The sequence below is a fragment of the Palaemon carinicauda genome, chromosome 18, assembly GCF_036898095.1.
Source record: "Palaemon carinicauda isolate YSFRI2023 chromosome 18, ASM3689809v2, whole genome shotgun sequence".
Classification (NCBI taxonomy): Eukaryota; Metazoa; Arthropoda; class Malacostraca; order Decapoda; family Palaemonidae; genus Palaemon; species Palaemon carinicauda.
Window position 1 is genome coordinate 81,911,640 of NC_090742.1, and position 20,380 is coordinate 81,932,019.

At 38.5% G+C, this 20,380-nt stretch overlaps 1 protein-coding gene across 2 annotated transcripts in view; it reads left to right on the top strand.

Annotated features, from left to right (window-relative positions):
* The window catches only part of LOC137657917 (uncharacterized), a 38,218-nt gene extending 30,552 nt beyond the window's left edge, over positions 1 to 7,666 (top strand). The window contains exon 2 of one of the 2 annotated variants that reach the window (XM_068392580.1): positions 3,917 to 7,666. In XM_068392580.1, the coding sequence (XP_068248681.1) occupies positions 4,813 to 6,804 (1,992 nt within the window). In that variant the 5' untranslated portion in view covers positions 3,917 to 4,812 and the 3' untranslated portion in view covers positions 6,805 to 7,666. The remainder of the gene's footprint in view (positions 1 to 3,916) is intronic. The other variant, XM_068392578.1, reaches the window with a different exon arrangement.
* The last annotated feature ends 12,714 nt before the right edge of the window (positions 7,667 to 20,380 follow it).

Consider the following 20,380-nt stretch of genomic DNA (forward strand, 5'->3'; position numbering starts at 1 on the left):
TCTGTCATTCTCATTAAATGCCCCGTTCATATCTATTTATTTTCAAATAGTTTTCTCTTGTATCCATGTTGATCTTTTTTCTGTCTGTCTTAATCCCATCATTATTCTTTCCATATCTCTTTGAGCTGTAATTAGCTTACGCTCTAAGACTTTAGTAAGGCTCCAAGTTTCTAAAACGTAAGTTAATACTTGTAGGACAATCTGATTAAATACTTTTCTTTTTAGAGAAAGTGGCATTTTACTTTTCAGAATCTCATTTTGTTTACCGAAAGCTTTCCATCCTATGATTTTCCTTCATTTAACCTTGGTATCATGTCCTGGAAAAACACTGTCTGTCCTGTGTACATATATTCATTAACAATCTTTAGGGGTTCATCCACAACCCTTATTCGTTGTCTGTGTTTTCACTGAACATTATCTTAGTTTTACTTGTATTAATTTCAAGTGCTACATTTCTGTTCTCTCTATTCATATCTTCTATCATCTTTTGCGATTCCTCCAATGATTCATTAAACACAACTATGTCATCTGCAAATCTCGAGTTGTTAGGTATTCCCCAATAATGTTAATGACTACATGTTTCCGGTCTAAATTCTTAAAGGCTTCTTCTAGGCATGCTGTGAATAATTTAGGAGATGGGGTCTCCCCATCTAACTCCTTTCTCAAACAGAATTTTCTCATGTAGTTTTAGGATTACTCTACTGCTCGTATAGATATTTTCAAGTGTTTTAACACGTGGTTCATCTTTTCCTTGCCTTTGAAGGGCTATCATTACCGCTGAAGCTTTGAGAGAATCGTTTGGCAGAATCTAAAGCTTTCTCATAGTCTATGAATGTCATACATAGTGGTTTACATACTCAGCTGATGTTTCCATCAACTTGTTAATCAAATGGATATCGTAAGTTGTTGGATAGCAACTTTTAAACCCCGCCTGCTTTCTTGGTTAATGAAAGTCTAGCTGTCTTTCTAATCGGCCTAATATGATCTTTGAAAATATTCTTTATATAAATAAGAGTAAACTTATTGGGGAGTCATTTTTCATGTCTTTCGTATCTCTCTTATTGTGAATTAATATAATGATAAAAGTCTTGCCAAGCTGTAGGCATAGAGCATTCTTGAAAACATTTTGTGTAAAGTTTTATGGAATATCCTTCATCAAGTATTTAATCAACTGTTGGGCCATTTCTCCAGCTGTTTTGCCTCTTTTCATGCCTTTTAATGTTTTCTTTACTTCTCCTACTGTTACTTTTGATATCGGCTTAGGCGTTTCATTATTTCTATTGGCAAAGTTATTTCTTATAACGTTATTGTAAAACATCATATAGATATCCTCTGCAATTTTTCACTCCACATTTTTCGTTGATAGTATTTCCATTTTCATCCTTTAAGCAAATATCTGTTCCAAGTCTTCTTTTCATTACGTTGACGATTCTTCCCTTCTTTAATGTTTCCTCAATTTGGTCTGACTGTGTTTACAAATGTCTTGGGTTTTTTATTTTTTTTTATTTTTTGGATAGCTCTACCAATTCCATTACACCTCTCTTGGATTTAACCTTATTTCCATTAGTTTATTTATTAGATTTCTTATGTTTTTTTATTTTTTTGTTTTCTACAGTTTTCCTTGATCTTGTTTATGAGCCTTTTCATCTATCTCGTGTTGATTTCAATAGAAATTTTGTGAAATTAATATAAATTTCTTCTTTATTTGCTTCCATTTCGTCGTGTAGTTGGGAGTACCTATTTTGTATTGCTAAACCAAACTTATCAGATTTTTCTCTTATTATTATTATTATTATCATTATTAATATTAATTGCTAAGCTACAACCCTAGTTGGAAAAGCAGAATGCTATAAGCCCAGGGGCCCCAAAAGGGAAAATAGCCCAGTGAGGAAAGGAAACGGGGAAAAATAAATTATTTTAAGGACAGTAACAACATTGAAATAGATAATTCCTATATAAACTATAAATACTTTAACAAAACAAGAGGAAGAGAAATTAGATACAATAGAGTGCCCGAGTGTACCCTCAATCAAGAGAACTCTAACCCATGACAGTGGAAGACCATGGTACAGAGGCTATGGCACTACCCAAGACTAGAGAACATGGTTTGATTTTGGAGTGTCCTTCTTCTAGAAGAGGTGCTTACCATAGCTAAAGAGTCTCTTCTACCCTTACCAAGAGGAAAGTAGCTACTGACCATTTGCAGTGCAGTAGTTAACCCCTTGGGTAAAGAAGAATTGTTTGGTAATCTCAGTGTTGTCAGGTGTGTGAGGACAGAGTAGAATCTTTAATGAATAGGCCAGACTATTCAGTGTATGTGTAGGCAAAGGGAAAGAAACGTAACTAGAGAGAAGGATCCAATGTAGTACTGTCTGGCCAGTCAAAGGACCCAATAACTCTCTAGCGGTAGTATATAAAAGGGCGGCTGGTGCCCTGGCCAATCTACTACATCTTATTACAGGAGTGTTTATTTACCTTGTTAAAATTATTTTTCCTCTTTCTTTCCTTGGATCTAGACAAATTTCACTTCTCACCACTCTATGGTCACTTGACTTTACTTATTCAACACTGCTACATCTTTAACTAAATTACCTTTATTTTCCACTGAAAATAAAAACCGTGTTTCTCCATTTGAACTTTTCAATGTCCATTTTCTATATATATATATATATATATATATATATATATATATATATATATATATATATATACACACACACATATATATATATATATATATATATATATATATATATATATATATATATATATATATATATATATATGAAAAGGTGTTTTAAGATGGATTCTTTCAGCAAATTCTACAAGCATGTCTCCTCTGTCATTTCTTGTGTCATCTCCAAATTTACCTACAGTCGATTCTCCTTACACACACACACACACACACACACACACACACACACACACAAATGTAAATTGAGCCATGTTTTTCCAAAGATAACTCTAGATCATGAAAATATATTTCTTACTCTGCATGTGATGTTGGTGCATACGTTTGAATTAATTATACATATACACACAAACACACACACACACACATATATATATATATATATATATATATATATATATATATATATAAAATATATATGTATATTATATATAATATATATATATATAAATAATATATATATACATATAATACATATATATATATATACATATATATACAGTATATATATATATATATATATATATATATATATATATATATATATATATACATATGTATATATATATCTTCATCTCCTCTCAAGCCTATTGACGCAAAGGGTCTCGGTTAGATTTAGCCAGTCGTCTCTGTCTTGAGCTTTTAATTCAATACTTCTCCATTCATCATCATCTACTTCGCGCTTTATGGTCCTAAGCCATGTAGGCCTGAGTCTTCCAATTCTTCTAGTGCCTTGTGGAGCCCAGTTAAACGTTTGTTGAACTAATCTCTCTTGGGGAGTGTGAAGAGCATACCCAAACCATCTCCATCTACCCCTCAATCATAGATTTATAAATAGTTTTTTCCAGGATATTCAATCATAGAAGTTCCAAATTCTAATCACAGGTTGAATTGCTTTAACAGCATAATTCTGGTTTAAATATCAAACGTTCCATTATAATTTTCTAAACTGCATTCGTTTGCTAAAATTGATAAATAGGGTAGTGTATTTGTTTGCTAGAATTGGTAAGATAAAAGGGTAAGTTTACTGTATATCCATTATATATTTAATACATATCCATTATATTTCTTATTGTTGCAGGTTTACTTCGTGTATTTTGAGAAACTTTTAATTTTCTCATTTCTTTTAATTTTCTTTCTTAAAAAAATTCATACTGGAGAATGATGGGAATGAATTTACTAACAATTACTGTTATCAAGTAAAATGGTAACGCTGATTTTCAGGAATTCGCATTGTTGGTGTTGATGTGTGCAGGGACAGGCATGGTAGGCGGTGACTACGGATTCGCCAAGCCTTCCTTCATCATACAACCTGCAGGACCTAGCAAGCAGCACACATGGGTAGGATACGGCTACAGTGACTATTTGCCACTGTCCATTCCGAAGCCTTATTTCATCCCAAAATGGATTCCTCATATGGATCCAACATACACTGCTTTTTGGGTACCTGAAACACCAGCACCAGCAGGAAGGCATAAGGGATTTGCAGCACCCCCTGCAAGACATCCTGTCAAAGGATTTGGGCCGCCTAAACATAACTCGGTTGTTGTTGCTGATTCCATTCCTCATCCCAGTGACGTCATTCCCTCAACCGCCATACGAGCACCACTACCACCACCACCACCTCCAAAACCTCTCTTTGATTTTCCTGTACCTAAGGGTCCTCTGTCTATTGGCAATCTTCCCCTGGTGTCCACTACACAAGATCCTCTGGCTACTTATGCTCCAGCTCCTTTAGTTCCCTCTGATATACGAGCATCTCTTCTCACAGCCACTGCAGCTAGTTTATCAGTGTCTGTCCCTGATCCCTCATTTGTAGAGCCAAAAGGAGAAGATGTAATTTCTAACTCGGTTCTCCCACTCAATGACATCAATGACTCATCTTATGCTGAAGTTTAATACTTCCCCACTTATGTGTCTGTCCTTTTATTTAATTAAAAATATAACATATTTTCTTACCCAATAGTCAGCTACTATGTACAGTATCCTTACACAATCCTGTAACAAAATATCTTTACTAACCACTAACTTACAACCCTATCTTCTTAAAACACTGCCCACTAACTTTGACCCCTTATTGATTGCAGGTGGTTCTTTTGCTGATTTGTACCCTACTAACCATGGAGCTAACATTGGCGGGCTACGGTAACAACCTTATCAACCTGATCATACAACCAGCAGGCAGGAGTCGTTCTTTCAAATGGTTAGGTCGAGGAGATATTAAAAACATTCCACATATTCCTCGGCCTATCTTCATACCCCGCTGGATACCAAAGGAACGTCCAGAATATGTAGCAAAGTGGGTACCAACTACTCCTGGGCCACAGACTAATAGCATTCAATCTTCCCACCAGTCAGGTTTTGGAACACCTAAAACAAACTCAGTTGTTCAGGGACAAAATGCACCACTATCTTATGATGTACCTCCAGTTAAAATCCCTTCTGCTTCTCCTTTGAAAGCTCTTGCCCAACCGCTTACCTCTGTGCATGTCCCTGCTCCTACTCTACCTTCAGTGCATGCTGTTTCGCCAGTATCTTCATATCAAACTATTGGTTATGCTCCACCTCATGCAAATGATATCATTCAGTTAGATAATGCTCTCCCAGCTCCAATAGCTGTTGATTCCATTCAATCAACTCCATTTGTACCAAAGCAACCTCCATCCCAACAAAATATAATTCCTGAAACTGCAATAAGAAATGCCATACCTGGAACATTAGGTGAACCTAGCTTTAGTGCTCTACTTCAAGATCAGTTGGCAGTTGATGTAAATGGCTTCCGTCCTGTAGATCCTAATAGTGTAATTTTTATTGATGATGGAATTACCAGCAACAAGGATACTGCAAATATTGTTTCTGACGTCATTTTAGCTGATGACCTTGGAAGTAATCTGAATTCTGCTGTGCCAATCACCTTCCAAAAACTGCCTGAGCAAAATGCACCTCTATTGAGTCAAGTTAGTAATCCCATTCAAACTGATTTTAAAATTGATGACAGTACATTAATAAATAAAGATGAACTTCTTTTTGTAATAAATTCCGATTCAACACTTCCACTAACAGGAGCTTCTCTCTTAGATATTTCACATGGAAATCTACAGTCTTTACAAGATGATGCTGGTAAATCTTTTGATGCACCAGTAATCACCCAAATATTAGAACCAATCCAATCAAATATACTTCACCAGCAAAATTTTGATGCACAAATACTTTCACAAACTCCTGATACCCTTTTCATTGAAGATACAAGCCTCAATTCTCAATCAAATTCAGTAAATAACTTTAATGCAGACTTTGTACTAGATGATTTTCTTAAAATTAACAATAGCAATCAACAAAATGAACCTCAACTTAATTCCCCTCCCAAAATTGACCAGGGCATTAATTCAAATAACCCTCAAATAACTGGACAATTGCAAGTTAACCAAGGCTCTCTAGTAACTGATGTTCCTCAATTCATACTTGAATCTAAGCCTGACAAAAATACTGATACTATTGATATTATATCTGGTACTCAGCAAGAACCATCACCCCAAGAAAATTTCCTACCAAGTAATCTTAATCAAGAAAACCAGCAAAATTTTATACCAAGTAATACCAACCCACAACTCCAACAAAATTTCATACCCAGTAATATAAATGATGTTTTTCTAATCAATACTGAAATAATTCAACCAGGTGAAAATTTCCAAACTGACCAACAGGCCCAATTCAGCAGTTTTCAGGTCGGCCAAAAGATTAACTTTGGTCCTCTACCCATTCAGGATCATGACACTACTAATAGACCCCTAGCCCCCACACTTATAAGACCAGCACTTTTGGCCCCACCAGCTTCACCTGTCATTGCATCAGAACGATCGTTTTCACTTGATCATTCAGGTATTAAAAAGCCTTTAATTCCATCTGGTCGTTCAATCTCAACAGATCATGTCATTCCACAGCCTGTACCTATACCAATGGGTCCTATGGCCTCCTTAACCTTAGATTTCCCAGCAGAAGGACCTGGAGTAAGACAGGCTCGAGTAAACAGTGGTTTTCTTCCATTTGGAAAACATCTTCATTCAAGACCATCTAGACAGTTCAGGTCATATCCTTTCCTGTTTGGAAAATAATATTACCACTTCATATCTAAATTTCAAATATTCTCAGGATGTTACTTGTTTCAATATACAGTAGCTTGTTACCTAAAACTGCATCTTATGCTTGAATGAATAACATGAAACATGTCTTTTCTTTTAAGATTAATACAAGAACTAACTACTGATGATGGTCAAGATTGGTCAGAATGAAAACTCTCCCTTCTCTAGGAGCTTAGCCTTTTTTCTACAAATTGCCTCATTTGCCTTAAACATTTTCTTGCAAAACCTAATTTTTTAAAACCAATTTTCTAGATAAACTTTTCACAATCCTTCATAAAATATAGTTAGGCATTATGCATAAGAGATGAGAAGTTAATCTACCTTTAATTATAAGGTCAATTACCTATTTAAAAAAACTCAAGAATTATTCTTATGCAATTAACAAAAAAATAATTCCTGTCTGCTGATTCATTAATACTATGCCCCAAAAGTTACAATGAAATGCAATTTTTAGAGTGTAGCCAAAGGACTAAAATATGAACAATGTTTCAGGAAAGATGAGAATTGTAGCTAAAATACAGTACTGTAATATGATCTGTTCAAGTTTTGTTGAATTCAATTAACAAACAATGCTTTGGATCTTGCAAAAGATGTCCGATGTCCGTCACCCAGTGATAAGTGTTAAATCAATGTTTAGTTTTTGTATACTGTATATACTAAACATAGCTGTATTCTTTTATGTGAAAGATGCTGTGCTCTGTGAGTCATGCTTCATCCATTGTAATTAACTGAAATAATTTCTTTGGAAAGAGTTTTCAGCAAAAATTAGAAAATTAATCTTATTTTAATGTTAAGCATTATGTATTTCACATGGTGCCACTTGTTTTAGAAAACTACCTGTTAATATTAGTTTGTAAGTAAACTATTTATTTTGTAAATACATATTTTATTCACATTGACCCTAAAAAGATAAAATAAAATGTATTATTTCAATACTTACCCAACTTTTATTGTGTAAGAATGGGCTGGTTTTATATGTAAAACTTTTGTATACTGGTCTTCCTATCTTATACTTCGAGAACTAATGCTACACTAAATGGCTGCTAGAGGCAGCCTTCCAAAAACATCATTATCATTTGTCCCCCACTAGATGTGGGGAAGAGGGTGGGATTCCAACAAATGTTGGAAAATATTGAGATAACGGATTTTAATTTAAAATCAGTTTATTTAAAAAAGGTACTACTCAACATTTACTGTGATAACTTTTACATTGTCCTGAAGATTATGATTATTGTTATTATTATTACTAATATTAATATTATTATTATTATCATCATTATTATTATTATTATTATTATTATTATTATTATTATTATATCATAATCATCATTATTATTATTATTATTATTATTATTATTATTAGCTAAGTTGCAACCCTAGTTGAAAAATCAGGATTCTATCATTATTATTACTAATATTACTTATTATTATTATTATTCTTTGTCTGCATCTTTTCCCACTTTTATGTATTATTATTATTATTATCATTATTATTATTATTATTATTATTATTATCATTATTATTATTATCATTACTAGCTAAGCTACAAGCCTAGTTGGAAAAGCAAGATATTATAAGCCCAAGGGCTCCAACAGGGAAAAATAGCCCAGTGAGGAAAGGAAATAAGGAAATAAATAAAGGATATGAGATAATGAACGATTAAAATAAAATATTTTAAAAACAATAGCAACATTAAAACAGATATGCCAAATATAAACTGTGAAAAGACTTATGTCAGCCGGTTCAACATAAAAACATTTACAGTATGTTTGAACCTTTGAATTTCCACTGATTCATCTACCCGTAGGAAGATCATTCTACAACTTGGTCACAGCTGGAATGAAACCTCTACAATAATGTGTTGTATTGAACCTCATGATGGAGGAGGCCTGACTATAAGAATTAACTGCATGCATAGATCCTGGAAGATCTGAATATAAAGGATGGTCAGAATTACAAAAAAATCTTATGTAACATGCATAACGAACTAATTGAACGACAGTGCCAAAGATTGATATCTAGATCAGGAATAAGAAATTGAATAGACCGTAAGTTCCTGTCCAACAAATTAGGATGAGAATTAGTAGCTGAAGAGAGAACAATACTGGAAACAAAGTAAAATGAAAGAATTAAAACACTTCTTCAGAATAGATTGATCACCAAAAATCTTAAAAGACTTTTTTAATAAGCCAATTTTTGTGCAAATTAAGAAGACACAGACCTAATGTATTTCTCAAAAGTAAATTTGCTGTAGAGAGTCACACCTAAAATTTAAAAGTCATGCAAAGTTAAAGAAACATTATCAATGCTAAGATCCGGAAGTTGAGGATCCACTATCCTTGACTTACATACAATCATATTTTGAGTTTTGTTAGGAATCAACTTCATACACCATAATTGGCATCATGCACTAATTTTAGCTATATCTCTGTTATTTAAGGCATTCAGCGACCCCAGATCAACATTCAGGAGAGGGAATTGATGCAAAAAGAGTAGCACCACCTGCATATGCAACAAGCTTGTTTTATAGGCCAAACCACATGTCATGTGTATATAGTATGAAAAGAAATGGGCCAAGAACACTACACTGAGGAACACCAGTTATTACATACCTATACTCACTACGGTATCCATCAACAATTACTCTTAGCGGTCTATTTCTTAAAAATTCAATAATGATGCTAAGAAATGACCCACCCACTCCCAACTGTTTGAGTTTGAAAACAAGGGCCTCAAAGGTAGTACTAAAATCAAGGCCAATCATACGAACTTCCTGACCACAATCAATGGATTTCTGTACAGCATTGGAGATTGTAAAAAGGGCATCACATGCTACAAGGCCTTTACAAAAACTGAATTGCAAGCTAGGGAACAGATGATTAACTTCAGAAAACCTATTAAGAGGTTTTTCCAAATGACGTTCAAAAACTTTAGATAATATGGGACTTATAAAAATTGGGCGGTAATCAGTTGGACATGAGCTATCACAAACACAATTACATAGTGGAGTAACATTGCCAATTCTTCAACAAGTGCTAAAAGCTCCTCTTCTTGCTAACTTGCGCAAAATAACAGATAATTTTGGAGGTAAGAAATCTGCTGTCTTTATATAAAAAAAAAAGGGGGGGGGGGAAATACCATTTGGTTCTACACCTCCATAAGCATCAAAGTCCATCAAGAGAACTTTAATTTCCCAAGAGCAAAAAGCTCAACTAGTTAGTTTAGCTTCAGAACAAAATTAATGAGGGAGTTTGAGTTTCTCATTACTCTGCTTACTGTCAAACATTTCAGCCAAAAGGGTTGCCCTTTCCTTTGGACAGTGAGTGACTGAGCCATCTGGTTTAAGTAAAGGAGGAACTGTTGCATCTACACCAAAGAGTGCAGATTTAACGGTAGTCCTCCACTTATGTTCCTGGGTTGTACCAGAAAGGGTTTCTTTTATGGTTAAATTGTATTCCTTTCCAGTTGAAGCATAAACTCTCAAAGCAAAAGCTCTTAGCTGAGTATAGTTATTATAGGTCAAATCTGATCTGTTACCTTTCCAAAGATGATAGGCCTCCTGCTTCTCCAAATAACCACGGCTACAATCATCATTGAATCATGGTTTGTCCTTCACTCGGTACTTTAGCACACAAGAAGGGATGCGCCTATTATGTTGACTAAATTCTCATTTAGAGGAACAACAGGATCAACATTACTATATAATTGTGACCAATTCAAACCCAAAAGATCATGCAAAATCCTATTCCAGTCTGCTTGAGATTTCACTTAAATCTTACATGAGTATGATACATCAGCGACAGGCTGCTCAGTCTTTACTACTAATGAAATCAAGGCATGATCAGATGTCCCAGCTTGCCTACGGGCCGACCAAGGGAAAGGCCCATGCCAACATGAAGAGTTGGCTGTAATACACTACCACCGATGTCCCAGCTGGAGAACCAACCTTACTTGTTATAACGCCAGGGGAGTCAGTTTTTATGAGGTCCAAGCAGTTACCAGACCTGTGACTAGCTTCACTTATGATTTACTCACAGCCTGATTCAAGAGACGGAGTCTAAAGTTCTTAAGCCATGGCGATCGGTAGGAGAAACTGAATTTAACCACTGCCTATGGTGAGCACTGAAATCCCCAACAAAGACAAAAGAAGCCTTTCTATCCTCTTCTTGTATTTCAGCCATAATGGTAAGAAGACAATCAGAGCTAGAATCATCGATGTTTGGATTCCGTTAAACTGAACACAAATGGAAGTTGTTATGCCTGCCACAAACTTTTATTACCCGAGTCTCATGACATCCAAATTCATAGCAGGACTTAAAAGAAACAGGGTACTCAGTCCTAATATACACTACCATTCCCCTGGCCCTAGGGATGGCATCGCGTTTCAACATTAATGGCTTCTTAAAATCAGTTATAAGCAGCTCAGATGGGTGGCTATGGGTCCAATAGGGAAAATTGCCCGGTACGGAAAAGAAATACAGTAACAAATAAAGTACCCACAAGCAAAAAAAAAAAAAAAATCTAACCCTTCCCCAGTAAGGAAAAGAAATAAAGTAACATAAAGTACCCTCAAGCAAAAAAAACTAACCCAAGACAGTGGAAGATCATGGTCTATAGGATATGATAATACCACAAACTAGAGACCAATGGTTTGGATTTTGGAGAGTCCTCCTAGAAAATCTGCTTACCAGAGCTTTATAAAGTCTCTCTTCTACCCTTAACAAGTAGAAAGTAGTCACTGAAAATTACAGTGCAGTAGTTAACCCATTATGCGAAGAAGAATTTATTAGTAATTTTAGTACATGTATTGTCAAGTATATGAGGAAAGAGAAGAATGTGTAAAGACTAGGCCAGATATTTAAGTATATGAAGAAAGAGAAGAATGTGTAAAGACTAGGCCAGACTATTATGTGTATGTGAAGGATGAAGAAAATTAAGTATATATATATATATATATATATATATATATATATATATATATATATATATATATGTATATATATATATATATATATATATATATATATATATATATATATATATATATATATATATATATATATATATATATATATATATATATATATATATATATATATATATATATATTATATATATATATATATATATATATATATATATATATATATATATATATATATATATATATATATATATATATATATATATATATATATATATATATAGGCTTGGCCATGTCGTCCTGATGGAAGGTTCCTTCAGGTAGCCTTTCTAAGAGATATTTGCTACAGTGATATTCCCAGAGATATAAACCGAAGGTTTCCAGAATTCTAACTCCTGGCACAATTCATCCATAATATAACTTTAAGGATGTCACATAAAATCAGGGGACGTATTTTTAGATACGACACATAGCAATCTTACCCCGAATAGATTTAACTCTTTGAGGGGGAAGAGTGGCGAAAGAAGAGGGTGCCAATCTATGTACCCGGTGGACGTCCTATCCGCACTACTACCGGCCACCATTCCTTTACTTGTAGTCGATATGACTAAGTGTTTTCCCAATGTTATCTCAGTGTTATCGCAAGTTATCGGAATATTAATCATGCAATATCCGGCATCTTCATTCTTTGGAAAATTGAGTATTGATTCTTTCCTATGTATATATTTTGGCTACCGTCTCACAGTTAAATTCCAATAATTTAAATGTGTTAGGTTGAGCATTGCCATGACTGGAGGCAGCCATTTTTACGACCACTGTCGCCATTATTATTGCATTTTATTTAGCTAGTAGGGGGACTTTCCCGGTATTTAGCTATAATAATAGCTAGTTAGGCAAATTATACAAGTGAAGATTTTGCATACAAATAGATTATTATTCCTCTTCCTAATATGTAACTTTACTTTCGTATAAGGTGGGGGCCCCAGCGGTAACAATCATGGCCGTGGTTCCTACCGAAGTACATGTATACGTTAATAAAGTAATTCCCCGTTTAAACTCGCCCTATCATTCCTTATTAATTCAGATGGGGACATACATCCCCTAGAATTTATGGATAAGGTTCGATTTATATTCTCTTTTAGAGAAAAGAGGCTAAACCCTTCCTCCCTCCCTGAGCCGCCGCCATTACAGGCGGCAACCGCCGGCTCTCCAGCTTTGGGGTTAGACAGCAATTCAGGGTGCCCTGTCTTGCAGCCGACGATGTCGCCAGCAGGGGAATCTTCGTTCCTCTGCCGCCCACGACGTCATCGACAAAGGAAGCCATGCTTCCTTAGTTCACGTCGAAGGTAGGCGGCATACCTGCCGCCACCTTTCTTCCCTGTGAACTATAAGACCCTTCCCCCTCCCCCCTCTGTCTTTTAGTGTCGACCTAGCCGTCACAACATTCTTTCACCGGTACTCAGACAGTCATCCCGGCTTGGCGAGTTCACTGCGTTGCCAGCCGGGACCCCTACCATCGGCAGTTAAACAGCCGCCTCAGTCACCTTCCCCCCTTATGTCCTTCTTCACCGGAAGTGAATGTCCCAGGGGGAAAGATTGAGCCGGCCCTGACAGCTGCTGGTGGGAAACCCAACATGCTTTTGAGAAGTCTTCAGGCCTCCCTTGGTCTGCCATCCACAAATTTTGCCAGCGGCTGTACAGCTTGCCTTTTGTGGATGGATGGAAGCTAGAATTAGATGGATTCTTATCCCTTCCATTAGAATTCTCATTCTGGCAAGGAGACAGTAGGCAGCCTGACAGTCCTCCAACATTTCCAGCTGTTGTGCTAAACCATAACAATAGGAAACTCTCCTGCCTTAATACTTTCTCTCTCTCTATCAGTTAGTGCCGCCAGGTACTAACCTAACCCCGGTAGTGTGCCGGCTAGACTACAGTATATAGAATATACAGAAGTACATTTAATTTCTAACATAGTCTACGTTTCCTATCACAGTCTATTGTTGGGACCACGATATCATGTTGAGGTTGAGTAATCCCTCAACACCCAGATGAATCCTTTGATCATTGGGACCCTAACAAATCACCGCTCAATATTAACATATTACAGGTGGATAGTTATACTAACACTTACTAACCGTAACGCTAAGTATTAGAGTTTCCTCCACCCTGTATTCTTCCTAACAAGGAACCTAAAATATTATTATTGACGGAGGTCTCAGTAATTGATTGGGGTGGGAAGCGTAGATATGTGTCTTTTCTATTTCCTTTCCAGCTTACTATCCTAAGCTACCATAAACAATAGTAATTACAATTGTTCATAAAATTGTATACTTTTATATCAATGATATAACAAACTATATACTCATTGAGCCCCTTTTCCTTTACAGGAGGAGCCAATGTAGAAATGCGCAGCCTTAGCCTGCAACCACAAAGACAAAGACTCTTGTGGCTACACAAGGCAGGACTCATACCCCCTGCAGCATCGTGTCGGGAATTCTCAAGTATTGGGACCCGATGAGTTATCCCACCTGTTCGACCCTGCTGGCCAACGGCTTCAGAGAAGCTCCCTCAGTCAACATGAAGACTAGAGATACAGCGAGGGAGACCCTTCGTTAATGGGTAAGTAGATTCCAAAAGAATTTTCAAGGGACTGTATTTACTCGACGACTCCCTAAGGTACCTACTGTTCCCCAAGGCCCTACCTAATGCGGTGGTGCCCCAGGAACAGGTCCAGTCTCTCCTCATACAAATGAAGATAGACGTGGCCATAGACAAGGCACTAGAAGGCATGGACATCCTTAAAGAAAGGACGTCAGAAGTGTTCATTGACACTGAGAAGGCCATAATACAAGTAGGCCCTGAAGAAGACGTGGAACATCCACAAGCGGAGGAAGAAGGATCCGTTTCAATGGCAACTGAAGACCCTCAGTTTGCCAGGATGGCATACCATCCTATGCTGTCAACCTCTTCAATCCCAACTCCATAACCACTGGCATAGGCCGTCATGAATGAAGAGATCCTCACTTCGATTCAACGGATAATGGAGTTGTTCTAAAAGGTATAAGAGACGATGAAAGAATCACTCAGACTGCAACAGATACTATTGCAAGAGAGGATGGATTGCCCAGGACCTACAAAGAGCTCTACTAAGAAGCTCCATAGGGTGCTAAATTTCTCTCACCACTCCGAAACAAACCCCTGGAGGTATACGGAGCATATGCCCATGATGAATGGGAAACTATTCGTCCCAGAGAAGTTGGGGACCAAACTGATTGAAGATCTTGAATTCTGGCCTAACTTTTCAGTTTACCCAGAATGCTACACGAGACTGTTGGATGAACATGCAACCCGTGAGGAAACGGTACCCAAACGGGTCATTGTCCTCGAACATGACAAGGCGCAAGCCATCATCCTGAAAACCTTGAAAGGAACAGGGTACACCAACTCCAAATTCTCAGCACTGAGCAACAAACATCCCACGTTTCTTGCTCCTTCCTCCATCTCTTTCCCCTGTTCGGAGAAAGCACTAGACTTCACCCTCAAGGCAGTCAACAAGAGCAATCCTTGCCCAACCCTAGATGAATGCAAACCATTCTCTCTAGCACTACCTGCCTGCGAGGAAAAGTGGAAGGATGTCCATCTAACCTTCTCTGTCTCTAAGTTAGATCCAGAGACAGCAGGCTAGCAGTTCAATGAGAACCTTCCGAAGTTGCCAGACCATCTTCTGAGGAGGGAACAGGAGACGAAAGAGAGGCTAGCAGCCTCCCTTTCTCATCAGAACTGCCTGGAAATGAGTGCAGGTCTACAGAACGCCAAGAAAGGATGGGTACCCTTGTGAAAGACTTAAATGCTTTCCTCAGAGCGATGAGAGCCTGCAAAGAGTCCGTTTTGACCTCAGCAACCATAAGACACGAACCAAGAAAACTGATTACCTCAACATCTGGGGTAAAGACCTTTTTCCCACAGGAACTGGTCCAAGAAAGCATAGCCAGAGCAACCACGGAGAACGGGAACCTTCTCCAAAAGTGGGGCATGAGCTCTAAGAGGAAATCTTCCTGGGACGGAGGTCCCCAGCCTAAAAAATAAAAAGGCAAGGAGACCATGCAGATCTGCACAACTTTTTCCCGTGACTACGACCACAAAGCCTCAAGCCACTTTCGGATGGCCCTTCAACAACTGGTGGCTCAGTCTCCAATCTTTAACCCCAACGTTGTGACCTCAAGTCAGAAAGGAAATGGCCCTAAGAGAAGTTCACCCGGTGATAACTCCTCCCGGGGCTGAGTAGGACGTGGTTACGAAAACAAATCCACAGGGCCCCACACCCAAGAGGGGTTCCAGGTAGGAGGCAGACCATATCACTGTCGGGATCGTGGGACCTTCGATCCCTGGGCCCAAAGCCTATTAACGAATGGGCTCAGGTGGAAATGGAACAGAATTCACCCCGTTTTCCAAAATTCTTCTAGCACTCCACCCCCTCGTGAGAATAATATACCTCAGAACTCTTGAATAAGAAGGTAAGAAGGAAAGTGAAGTCCATCAAATTCCAGGGAAGGCTGTTTTGTGTTCCCAAGAAAGACTCAGACAAACTCAGAGTCATTCTAGACTTGTCTCCACTCAGCAAGTTCATCAAGAACAATAAGTTCCGGATGCTTACTTGGCAACACATAAGGACCCTTCTACCAAAAGGAGCAAAGACACCCTCAAGAGACCCAACAGATGCTCACTGGCATCTTCTATTGAGCCACCCTTTCTCCTCCTACCTAGGATTCATGCTACAGAACAAGTGATTCTTCAGAGTAATGTCTTTTGGACTGAATACAGCCCCAAAGATGTTCACGAAGCCGGCAGACACAATCATCTAGCAGCTAAACTCCGAAGGAGTTCATTTACTAGCATATCTAGACGATTGACCAGTATGGGCAGACTACTTGTCTGTGGGCAGACTACTTGTCTGCAGGTAGTCAACAAGGTGATCCAGTTTCTGGAACACCTGGGCTTTAACATCAATCGCAAGAAGTCTCGCCTTCCTTCAGCTCAGAAATTCCAATGGCTAGGAATCCAATGGGACTTGAAGTCACACCATCTCTCCCTTCTATTCAAGAAGGGAAGAGAGATAAAGAGATCTGTCAAGAGACCAATCCGTCACAAGAGGATTCCTGAACGCCAACAGGAAGAGTATCGCACTCTCTCCAGTTTGCGGCAGTGACAGACCCAGTGCTAAAGGCGTGCCTAAACGATGCGCCAAGAGTCTGGAGAAGATACGCATCAAAAGCTCGAAGAGATCAACCAAGGCTGGCCCTGACCCTACGGCGCACGCTGTTAAGGCCGTGGTCAACAGCCAAGAGCCTAACACGAACAAATCTCCTGCAACCACCACAACCATCAGTGGAGGTACACTCCTCCTCGAAAGGATAAGGTGGCTATTCTCACGAGAGAAAAGTGCAAAAGAATTGGTCGTACCAGTTCAAAACCTTTCATATCGACGTTTAGGAAGCTCTCACAGTTTACCTGACGTTGAAGAGACTATCCCCTCGCAGAACAATCCACATCAAATTGGCCCTCAACATCGAAGGGATAGTAAAATATCTAAATAAACAAGGCTCGAGGTAATCTCACATAAGACATGTGATATTAGCCACCTTCCACCTGATAAGGAAGAAGGGATGGCACCTATCAACAGTTCACCTATAAAGTTTCTGCAACGTGACGAAGGATGCTCTATACAGGCGAAAGCCCATAGAGACAGAATGGTCCCTAGACGCAGACCCATTCTCCTTCACCTCGGAAAAAGTCCCAGAACTGCAGACCGACCTCTTCACAATGAGCAATAACAAGAAACTACCTCGATATGTAGCCCCTTAGCTGGACCCTCAAACAGAGGCGATGGACATTACGTCCCTCGAACGGAACAAGTGAAACCACATTTACCTATTTCCACCAACCAACCTCCTGCTAAGAGTCCTCGACAAGCTAAGATCCTTCAGAAGGACAGCAGCAATAGTGGCCCCCAAGCAGCCCAAAAGCAACTGGTTCCCTCTAGTTCTAGAACTGAAACTGAAGCTGTTCCTTCTGCCAGACCCAGCATTATCCAATCTGGTCCAAAAGTCGACTGCTTGCGCTTCAGCCTTGAGAACCAACAACCTACATCTTACGATTTTCTCGCCCTAGCGGCGAACAAAAGGTTTAGAATCTCAAAGGATAAAGTTGACTTCATCGAAGAGTATAAGTCGAGTTCGACTAGGAGACAATAGGAATCATCATGGAAGAAATGGGTGTCCTTTGTGAAATCAAAGGAACCGCCAGAAATATTGATAGATTTCGGTCTAGTTTTCTTCATATTCCTACTCGAACAAGGCCTGGCTTCCACTACAATTACCGTGTGTAAGTCAGCCCTGGCTAAACCACTTCTGTACACCTTTGGAGTGGACCTCTCTAGTGAAATCTTTAATAAGATCCTAAAAGCATGCGCTAGACTTAAGACAGCAACCCCTCCTAAGCCCATCATGTGGTCTTTGGACAAAGTCTTGCACCATGCTTCTAATCTAAACAATGAGAATAGTACTCTAGAGGATCTAACAGACTCAAGCCAGCAACCCCTCCAAAGCCCATCACACGGTCTTTGGATAAGTCTCGCACCATGCTGTGAATCTAAATAATGAGAATTGTACTCTAAGGGATCTAACACAAAGTTATTTTTCTGTTTGCCATAGCCTCAGGGGCTAGAGTTAGTGAAATAGTGGTCTTATCTAGAAATGAAGGCCATATTCAGTTCCTAGACAGGAGAACTGAACCTCTTTCCTGGTCCTGCTTTTCTTGCCAAGCATGAGCAACCCACCAAAAGGTGGGGTTCTTGGAGAATCTGCCCACTGAAGGAAGATACCTCTCTGTGCCCAGTAGTGTCTTAAGGTCTATCTTCGAAGAACCTCAGACTTCAAGAGAGGACAACTCGTCAGAGGCGAAAACCTTAGGATCAAACCTACCCCTAAGACAACTGAAAGCAAAGCTCACCTACCTTATTTGCAAACTGGATCCTGACAGTACAACCGCAGGTAACAATCCAAGGAAAGTTGCTTCTTCGTTGAACTTCTTCCAACGCAAGGGCTTTGGAAGACTCCGCTCATACACTGGGTGGAGATCATCCAGAGTCTTTTACAAACACTATACGAAGCAAGTACATGAAATAAACATGTTGTGGTGGTGGCGGGTAGTGTTATAAAACCCGTCGTCTAGCACTGCGATGAACAGTGAACTGCTTTGGGACTTTACAGTGCATCGGAGGCATGGGTACAATTACCCTTGAGTGCAAATTACAATGATGATAAACACACTGTTCCATATAAGTGCATATCTGACCAATAACACCAGTGCAGGGTGAACGTTGCGTCACAGTGTTCATGCATTCCAAAAATCTGTACAAGTCAGTCAGATTTGGTTTCACATCTCCATTGAGTGGCATCATTTCGATGAAATTACATATTTTTTCGACAAGAGAAAATATGGACCCTGATGTGTTTTCAATGCTGGATCAGATTCATACCCGATTGTAACTACATTTGATAATCTAGTTGCAAGGTAGAAATACTAAATGTATTTGCGTCTTATTGCTCCTATCTCAGTTACAGATGAATAAAGCGTACTAGAGTTTTAATTAAACCCTAGAAGGGCCCAACTTAAAATCAGAGTACAGATTTCCAAGGTATGTGAAAGGTAATCTCTAAGTATTACCTTCTGTCCCTACGGAAAATCAAGCCTTGAATCCTTATTGTCGATGTCGACACTTTCCCTGCAGGGGGCAGGAAGACTTAAGCCAGTTCCAAGCTTAGTGGAAATGACAGATAATGGTAATGTCATTTACAGGTCTAAGAGACCAGACAAGGACCACATTCAAGGTAGAAGGCACTTATACAAACCCACTGATATAGTACTTTCAAGTTCATTCTCAGGTATGCTTCCATCAGGACGACATGGCTGAGTCCAAAAATTGGATTTTGAGCAAAGCGAAAAATCTATTTTTGGGTGAGATAGATATGTCGTCCTGATGGACCCACTCGAAACTACTCTATCTGCGGCTATTCTTGCTTAAACACAAGTAAAGGAATGGTGGCCGGTAGTAGTGCGGATAGCAGGTCCACCGGGTACCTAGATCGGCAACCCCTTCTTTCACCACTCTTCCCCCTCAAAGAGTTAAATCTTTTCGGGGTAAGATTGCTATGTGTCGTATCTAAATATACGTCCCTTGATTTTATGCAACATCATTAAAGTTATATTATGGATGAATCGCGCCGGGAGTTAGAATTCTGGAAACCTTCGGTTTATTTCTCTGGGAATATCACTATAGCAAATACCCTTTAGAAAGGCTACCTAAAGGACGTCATGGCTATCTCACCCAAAAATAGATTTTTCGCTTTGCTCAAAATCCGTTATATATACTTATATATGCATGCACGCACACACAAGGTTCCTATAGGTAGCTTTCTAAGGGATATTTGGCCACAGTGATATTCTCAGGGAATTAACCGTTAGGTCTCCAGAATTCTAACTCCTGGCGCGAATATCCTTAAAATTTCTCTTAAGGATATCGCATAATATCAGGGGACGTATATCTTGATACGACACATAGCAAT